Source organism: Sapajus apella, unplaced genomic scaffold (assembly GCF_009761245.1).
Source record: "Sapajus apella isolate SASKATOON/1434 unplaced genomic scaffold, GSC_monkey_1.0 scaffold2, whole genome shotgun sequence".
In the NCBI taxonomy this organism is placed as follows: Eukaryota; Metazoa; Chordata; class Mammalia; order Primates; family Cebidae; genus Sapajus; species Sapajus apella.
Window position 1 is genome coordinate 74927285 of NW_022436942.1, and position 9599 is coordinate 74936883.

General features: G+C 45.4%; 1 protein-coding gene across 3 annotated transcripts in view; it reads left to right on the forward strand.

Moving 5' to 3' along the window:
* The window catches only part of RNFT2 (ring finger protein, transmembrane 2), a 122841-nt gene that overhangs the window by 31986 nt on the left and 81256 nt on the right, over positions 1–9599 (forward strand). For all 3 annotated transcript variants that reach the window (XM_032240843.1, XM_032240848.1, XM_032240838.1), the window contains one exon: positions 8538–8691. In XM_032240843.1, coding sequence (XP_032096734.1) covers positions 8538–8691 — 154 coding nt within the window. The remainder of the gene's footprint in view (positions 1–8537; positions 8692–9599) is intronic.

Genomic DNA, 9599 nt, shown 5'->3' on the forward strand with positions numbered 1-9599 from the left:
TTGTTCTGTCACCCAGGCTGGAGTGCAGTGGTGTGATCACACTCACTAAAACCTCAACCTACCAGCCTCAAGCGATCTTCCCACCTCAACCTCCCAAGTAGCTGGGACTTCAGGCGCAGGTTACCATGCATAGCTACTTTTTTAATTTTTAGTAGAGGTGGGGTTTCTCCGTGTTGCCCTGGCTAGTCTTGAACTCCTGGCCTCAAGTGATCCGCCCACCTCAGTCTCCCAAAGTGCTAGATTATAGACATGAGCCACTGTGACCGGCTTTTTCTTTTTTCATTCATTTATTAATTCATTCATTTATGCCTATACTTTTTAAAAGTCCTTAAAGATACTCACTAAAACAGAGCTTGGCAGACTACAACCATTCACCCATTTTTATTAGTAACATTTTGCTGGAACACAGCTACATCCATCCATTTACATATCATTTATGAGTTCATCTGTGCTCCGACAGAGTTGAGCAGTTATGGCAGAGACCATATAGCTCACAAAGCCAAAAATATTTACTCTCCTACAGTGGTCCTCTAGATGTTAAATATGTGGGTAGGCCAGGTGTGGTGGCTCACTCCTGTAATCCCAGCATTTTGGGAGGCCGAGATGGGCAGATCACTTGAGCCCAGGAGTTTGAGACCAGCCTGGGTAACATGGTGAAACCCCATCTCTACAAAAAATACAAAAATTAGCCAGGTGTGATGTCGTGCACCTATAGTCCCAGCTATCCAGGGGGCTACCTGGGAGACTAGGGTGAGAGGATCATATGAACCAGGGAGGTCAAGGCTGCAGTGAGCCATAATTGCACTACTGTACTCCAGCCTGGGTGACAGAGTGAGATCCTATTGTTAAAAATACACACACACACACACACACACACACACACACACACATGCACACATGTATATGGATATTTTTTTTTTCTTTAGAATCATCTGTATTTTATAATTGTTTGTAATGGGCACTTTTTTTTTTTTAACACATTTAGCTATTATTTAGTAATAGCAATGATTTTTAAATAATGTTAAGTAAGTCTGGGCTTGGTGGTTCACGCCTGTAATCCCAGCACTTTGGGAGGCTGAGGTGGGCAGATCACCTGAGGTCTGGAGTTCGAGACCAGCTTGACCAACATGGAGAAACTCTGTCTCTACTATAAATACAAAATTAGCCGGGCATGGTGATGCATGCCTGTAATCCCAGCTGCTTGGGAGGCTGAGGTGGGAGAATCGCTTGAACCCAGAAGGCAGAGGTTACGGGTGAGTCAAGATCATTTCATTGCACTCCAGCCTGGGCAACAAGAGCAAAACTCCCTCTCAAAAAGAAAAAGAAATTAAATAATGTTAAGTGATAAAAATGTCTACCCCATCTGGTTTGAGCTGTGCAGAGATAAGGTAACAGGCCTTCTTGCTCCTACACCCAAATACGTGTCCCATGACATGGGTACCCTCTTCCTCTGTGACATTGACTCAGTTCTGTGCAGTGTGGTGGCAGGTGGGAAGGCAGAGCACAGGAAATTTAATGGATTACTTGGCCCCAACTTATCATCAACTTCCTTAAAATATCCCTGTCACCCTGGCAGCTGTGCACCTGGAAGTTCTTTTGAAGCAGAGATGCTTCCTCCACCAATCTGCCAACGTAAACGAAGCAGGCAGAATCTCACTCCCATGAGCATCTCGAATGGTCCGCAGTTTTCCTTCCTGAGTTCCTCAGGGCTGCTTGCCAGCCTTCAGTTTTTTCAGTGAGTTTGTTTCCCCTGGTGCCTATACAGTGCTTAGTCCATAGCTGCTGCCCCATCAATATTTGTCAATTAAATGAGTATCTCAGATTTTTAAATTTTTTTGGAGACACAGTCTTGCTTTGTTGCCGCAGCTGGAAGGTAGTGGTGCCGTCATGGCTCACTGCAGCCTCGAACTCCTGGGCTCAAGCGATCCTCCCACCTCAGCCTCCCAAAGTGCTGGGATTACTGGCGTGGGCCGCCACACCTGGTCACAATTTTTAGAGTTACTTATTTTTCTAATTTCAAAAGTAATTTATTTTTAATTGTGAAAATCTGAAAATCCATTTTAAAAGGACCAAAAACGCCTTCAGTTCTGTCACCTAACAGCAGCTTTGCTATCATTTTTCTCTACATATTTGTACATATTTGTTGTGGAAGTTGTCGTGTGCAGAGCATGCTATTTCATAGCTCTTTCATCTAGCAGCATATCACTTTAATGCACAAGAAATGTCAATAAATGCAAGGAACATTTATTTATTTATTTTGAGGCAGAGTCTCACTCTGTTGCCCAGGCTGGAGTGCAGTGGCATGATCTCAGCTCACTGTAACCTCCATCTCCTGGGTTCAGGTGATTCTTCTGCCTCAGCCTTTCAAATAGCGGGGGTTAGAGGCACACATCACTACACTCGTCTAAATTTTTGTAATTTTAATAGAGACAGGGTTTCACCATGTTGGCCAGGCTGGTCTCAAACTCCTGACCTCAGGTGGTCCTCCCACCTCAGCCTCCGAAAGTGCTCGGATTATAGGCGTGAGCCACCATGCCTGGCCACAAGTAGCACTTATTGACACTTTCTGTGTGTGTGCCCAGGACTATATTAAGAAAACATATCAACGAGGGCCCTTTGGGTTCCTAGCTTAAACAGACAGGGAATTCTTCCTTTAGGCATTGCTCCATGCAAGGACTCAAACAATCCTAGGAAAACCAAACAACAAGGCCTGAGAAAGGGCAGGGACCAGGGACTTCCTGGAATGTGATATTCAATTCTTGGCATGACTTAGCCATTCACTGCTAGTCTCTGTTTCTCCTTTAAAATTAAAGAGAGAGCGCCCCTGATTGGCTTTTCAGGGGCCTGTAGGGCTGGGTCACAGAGTCCAGTGGGGGTGGGGGTGGTTTCCCTGAGGATGGTGAGCACATCTCAGAATAGAGAGTGACAGGCTTACAGATGCCCTAAATGCAACTACTTGGAAGAATCCGTAGAGGGTATAAGAGTGATGGGAATCACATATCTACATCAGATACAACAATGTGTAAGTCCCAGACTTGGAGATTTCACAAACCAGTAAAGTGACCCACAACAAAGTCCAGGGGTTTGCAATGTAGATATCAGCTTCCTTTTCGCTACTAAAAATATATTTTAAAAATGATCATCATGCAGTAGCCAAAAGGTAAAAGCAACCCAGTGTCTGTTGACAGATGAATGGGTAAACACATGTGGCATATACATACAGTGGAATATTATTCAGCCTTAAATAGAAAGGAAATTCTGACACATGCCACAATATGGATGAAACTTGAAGACATTTTGTTAATTGAAATAAGCCAGTTACAAAAGGAGAAATAGACATATGATTTCACTGACGTTAAGTACCTAGAGTAGTCAAATTCACAGAGACAGAACGTAGAATGGTGGTTGCCAGGGACTGGGGGGAGAAGGGAATGCGCAGTTACTGCTAATGGGAACAGAGCCTCAGTTTTGCAAGATGAAAAGAGCTCTGTGGTTGGATGGAGGTGATGATTATGCAACAGTGGGAATGTAATTAGCATCATTGAGCTGTGCACGTAAAAATGGTTAAGACAGCACATTTTATGTTATGCATGTTTTACCACAGTTAGAAAAAAGATCTACCACTGACATCATTTCATAAAAGAATGGTTATTTTAACACCAAAGAATTAATTAGGAAAGAAAAATAATCCTGTAAATGAAATACATTTAGCTTCATTTTAAAAAAAGAATTTGGAGATCACTGCATAAGCGAATGTTATCAGAACGTGGTTGCTGTTTGTGGAAACTGTCAGAAGGGAGGGAAGATTCTTTTGTGGATGGTTGGGAGTAGGGTTGGCCAGAGGACCTCTAGGACAGGGTGGAAACTCAAGTCAGGCTTTCAGGTCACATCCGTCTGTTTTGAAAATGAACTTTGAGAACTGAGTGGTTTCGCCACTTTCTGAGGCCACCCATAAAAGCAATTTGAGGGGTCAGCTCCGAGGCATCAACACAGATCTCATACCCTGCATTCGTTGCGTGGTCTAGAATGTCAAGGTCTGGGTGGAGGGCATAGGAGGTGTTTCCCAGAACCTTGGATGAATTTCCAGCTCTTGCCACTTTCTGGGTATGATGATGTTCCCAGTCTCAAACCTCTGTGCTCCCATCAAAGCAGGCTGAGTCAAACTGGCGCACAGAAAGAGAGAGAGAGAAGCTTACGAGAGGAGCAATAGGCAGGGCACAGTGGCTCACGCCTGTAATCCCAGTTTGGGAGGCTGAAGCAGGCGGATCACCTGAGGTCGGGAGTTTGAGACCAGCCTGACCAACATGAAGAAATCCCATCTCTACTAAAAATACAAATAAGTAGTGGAGCCCATGATGGCACATGCCTGTAATCCCAGCTACTTCGGAGGCTGAGGCATGAGAATCGCTTGAACCTGAGAGGCAGAGGTTGTGGTGAGCTGAGATTGTGCCACTGTCCTCCAGCCTTGGCAAATTTCATCTAAAAAAAGAAAAAAAAAAAAAGAAAGAAAAATAAAGAAACCTCGTCTCTACTAAAAATACAAAATTAGCCAGGTATGGTGGTACATGCCTGTAATCCCAGCTACTTGGGAGGCTGAAGCAGGAAAATTGCTTGAACGGTGGAGGTGGATGTTGCAGCGAGCTGAGATCACGCCATCGCACTCCAACCTGGGCAACATGAGCAAAACTCCATCTCAAAAAAAAAAAAGAAGAAGAAGCGAGAAGAACAACAAAGCTGAGTCCTTGTCCTTACTGAAGTCACCAGTCTAGATGTACTTGTGTGTGACACCAACAACAATTATCTTATTTTGCCTTCTTGGGGACCCATTTCACAGGTGAGGAAACGAAGACTTCATGAAGCCCTTGCTAAGGAGTCTTAGCCTCAGAGGCAGCCCTTACCAGTGAGCTTGAATCTTCTTGGGATTTGATGTCTGAGGATCAATGCTGCGCAAGTCATGTCACCTCTCTGAGCCTTCCCTAGTTTCCCTCATTTGAAAATTGGAGCCAAATTCACATTCTTCCCTTATCTGCCTGCAGGCTAATTAGGAAGGCCAAATGTCATAAGACTCATGAAGTACTGGGTCAATGATAAAACATTGGACATATATCATAATTAATATGATTATTTTATGATGAATTACCATAATTAGACTGGGCACAGTGGCTCACACCTGTAATCCCAACACTTTGGGAGGTCGAGGTAGGTAGATCACTTGAGGCCAGGAGTTTGAGGCCTGGCCAACGTGGTGAAACCCCGTCTCTATTAGAAATACAAAAATTAGCCAGGCAAGGTGGTAGGCATCTGTAATCCCAGCTACTTTGGAGGCCAAGGCGAAGAATCGCTTGAACCTGGGAGGCAGAGGTTGCAGTGAGCCAAGATCGCACCACTGTGCTCCAGTCTGGGTGATAAAGCGAGACTCTGTCTCAAAAAAAAAATCACCGTAATTATTGGTGGAGGTGCCTAAGGAGGAGCGAAACTGACAATAAAATAGTCCATTGAAGTTCATACAGTACTTTAGAAATGAATATTTATGATACGTTCATAGAAAAACACTTTTGTAGCCACCCCCTAACCAAAAGCAAAAACCCTCACTAAGATGATGGAATAAAACCCAGGTAGATGGATTGAACACCAACTGGTGTCTGAGATAAAACGGAAAGGATAAGACAGATCTTCATCTGATCGTGATCATGGACGCATTAGAGATCTGGCAGAGTGCAGAAATCTGTCAGCCAGCTTGGGATATCCCAGGAACAGCAAGAGCAGCGCTAAAGACGGGAGCTCAGGGCCACAAACCTCTCCCTGTGTTATGACCTGACAACCACTCCAACTTGTGGGCAAGGAATCCCGTGGAGACAGGTCGGGGATGTGGGAGGGTCACTGAAGGTGTTGTGAGTGACTTGTCAGTAATTTTGCCCTACTCAAAACCGAGACCAGTCCGTTCTCAGGATGCTCATTTTGTACCCTTTTCCGCCAGCCCAGCTGAGTATTTCCAAAGCATGTAGGAAGCATCCATTCTGTGCTGAGTGCACTTTTCCCTGCTTTGAAGGAGACAGATGGAATTTAGTCTGGCCCTTGCTCAGAGCCTCTAATCCTACGGAAAGAAAAGAGAGAGACTAGCATGGATTGAGTGCTGGTTCCAATCTAAGCTCCACATTCAACCTGAGATGCTAAAGGCAGGTGACTCCACCTCTTAGTGCCCCAGTGTCCTCAGCTCAAAATGGGATTTATTTTTATTTTTTATTTTTTATTTTTGAGATGGAGTCTCACTCTGTTGCCCAGGCTGGAGTGCATGATCTCAGCTCACTGCAAACTCTTTCTCCCGGGTTCAGGCGATTCTCCTGCCTCAGCCTCCCAAGTAGCTGATACTACAGGCATGCACCACCATGCCCAGCTAATTTTTATATTTTTAGTAGAGACAGGGTTTTACTGTGTTAGCCAGGCTGGTCTCAAACTCCTGACCTCAAGTGATCCACCTGCCTTGGCCTCCCAAAGTGCTGGGATTATAGTTGTGAGCCACCGCACCCAGCCTCAAAATGGGATATTCACAGTTTCTATGTCATAAAGTGTTTGTGAAGACAACATGAGTTAAGATATGTAACATACACAGAGCAGGGCCTGCATGACATCTAAAGCCAGGATATTTTAGCCACTATTGTGATTACAAAGAACTTTCTCCTGGAGGGTCTTGGAAAGCAGCACCACTCAGAGTGTGGTCTGTTCACCAGTGCCAGTTTGAGAACCACTTGTCTGTCTCCAACTAGTTAAATACAGAAACTGAACATGAGGTGTAACTTACCTGGTCATGGACAGCTTTACACACTCTGACTAGCACAGCTGTAGAGTATGGATGGAGAACTTTAACTGCAGCCAGGATGTCTGGGTTCCAGGCCACCTCTGTCCCTTAATACTTTTGGGACCTTGCACATATGACTTTACCTTTCTGTGCCTCAGTTTCCTCATCTGCAAAATGGGGTGGATAGAAGTACCTGCCTCATAGTATTACCATCATCATCACTGCTGTACCACAGGATCTGTAATCTGTCCATTATCTCATCAAATCCTGCCACAAACACCATGAGGGAGAGAACAATTCCCATTTATTCATGAAAGCACTGAGGCTTACAGAGATTACTTTATTTGCCCGGGGTCCAATAAATGGAGAAGACTGAATTTAAGTTCACGTCTGTCTGATACCAACACCTTTATTCTTATGTAATGTGACTTTGAGCAGCTGACTTCACCTCTCCAAGCCTCAGTGCCTTATTTATAAACTGGAACTAAGCAACACACACTGCAAAGGACGGTCGTGAGGATCAGTGAGACACAGTGAGCAAAGAGCTTAGCACAGTTTCCAGCACATCAGTTTCCCTCCCTCCGTCATAGTATTTGGCCTACCTTCCTAATTTCCTTCCTTCCTCCCTGCTTTCCCTCCCTCTCTTCCTCCTCCTTTCTTTACTTCCCTCCTTCCTTCCTTCGTTTCTTTTGCCTCCTCTCGTAAAGCCTGTTGTGGACCCACAAAACTAAAGGAGACTGTTATGATTGGGTTTGCCCCCACCAAAACTCATGTAGAAATTCAATCCCCAATGGTGTTGGGAGGTGGGGCCTAGTGGAAGGTGTTTGGGTCACGGGGATGGATCCTCCATGAATGGTTTGGTGCCATTCTCGTGGTAGTGACTGAGTTCTTGCTCTGGTGAAACTGGATTAGTCTCATGAAAATGGATTGGTTCCTGTGAGACTGTGTTCTTATAAAGCCAGGATGCCCCTGGGGTTTTGTCTGCTTTCCCTTCGACTTTCTTCTTCATGTCATGATGCACCAGGAAAAAAGCTCTCACCAGAAGCTAGTGCTGTGCCTTTGAACTCCCCAGCCTGTAGAACCCTGGACTAAGTAAAACTCTTTCCTTTGGCTGGGAGCAGTGGCTCATGCCACACCTGTATCCTAGCGCTTTGGAAGGCTGAGGCAGGCGGATCACTTGAGGTCAGAAGTTTGAAACCAGCCTGGCCAACATGGCGAAACCCCATCTCTGCTAAAAATACTAAAAATTAGCTGGCTGTGTTGGCGGGTGCCTGTAATTCCAGCTACTTGGGAGCTAAGACAGGAGAATCAACTTGAACCCAGGAGGGAGAGTTTACAGTGAGCTGAAATCACACCACTGCACTCCAGCCTGGGAGACAGAGCAAGACTCCACCTCAAAAACAAACAAACAAACAAAACCAATCTTTCCCTCTAGAAATTACCAAGCCTAAGGTATTCTGTTATAGCAACACAAAAGAAGGACTAAAACTGGGACCTTAATGAAACTCCAGGCCAATATGGTCATTTAACTCTCAAAGGAAATAAGGCTCAGAGAGGTTAAAAGATCCACATGAGGTCATACAGCAGGTGAGTAGCAGATTCAGGAAAAGGACACAGACGTCTGACTCCCAGTTTGGTGCTCTTTCTATAGGTGATGCTTAGAAGGGTCCTGAGTGAGTAGAAGGAGCTGCTGAGGCTGGGCCCTAAGGGAACCTTCTGACTCTCTGAATCCTCCCCGCAGCCTCATATTCCTGAAGCCCAACCTGGAGACGCTGGACTTCTTTGACTTGCTGTGGATCGTGGGGATTGCAGACTTTGTTCTGAAGTACATCACCATCGCCCTCAAGTGCCTCATCGTGGCCCTGCCCAAGATCATCCTGGCCGTCAAGTCCAAGGTAGGCACTGGCTGTGGTCACTGGGTATCCCCAGTTACATGCATTATGCAGAAGATGCAGGGTGCCTTCTGAGGAGGAAAGAATGGTTGAGGCTGGACTGATGTTGGCATATAAAATAAACAGAGCCTGAGCTCGTGGCTCCCGTCACCCACCTCTTCTAATTACACGAAGCTGAGCATGGCTCTTTGTCATCACCACCTTGTCACACCTCTACCCTCTATGTGCGTTTCATAACTTAGGTTGTTCACAGCTATCCTTGATGCAATTTTCATCTACATTTCACCTGAGAGAGGGGAAAAAAGCATGTTAGCATCCCTGGGTCCTACTTCTCCCAGGGAGGGAGATGCCTAATAGGTTTTGACTCTCTGCGGCTTCCAGGAGCTCATTTTATAAAGGGGACTGAGGCTCAGAAGGAAAGAGCTTCATGATTGATTAGTGATGTCTGCCACAGACACTGGAGTGGGAATGAGAGCAATGATGCTTTGCAGTGTACCATGTACCACCTGAGAGAGGGAAAAAAAGCATGCTAGCATACTCTGGGTCCTGTTTCTCCCAAGGAAGAACAGCCCTAATTGGTTTTGACTCTCTGTGGCTTCCAGGAGCTCATTTTATGATGGGAACTGAGGCTCAGAAGGAAAGAGCTCCATGATTGATTAGCAATGTCTGCCACAGACACTGGAGCAGGGAGTAGTGAGAACAATGACGCTTTGCAGTGTACCATAGAGAAAGGTCTCCAGGCAGGTGTTGGAATGAAGAGGTCTTGGGGAATAGCCATTAGAGTTCAGAGGACTGAGTAGGGCTCAGACAAGGTATCACCTGTAGGACATAGAGATTGCCACTGGCTCTGTAAGGTGACCTAAAGGGAATCTGGACCAAAGCAGATAGAGTAAAGAATCTTTGAAGTCTCC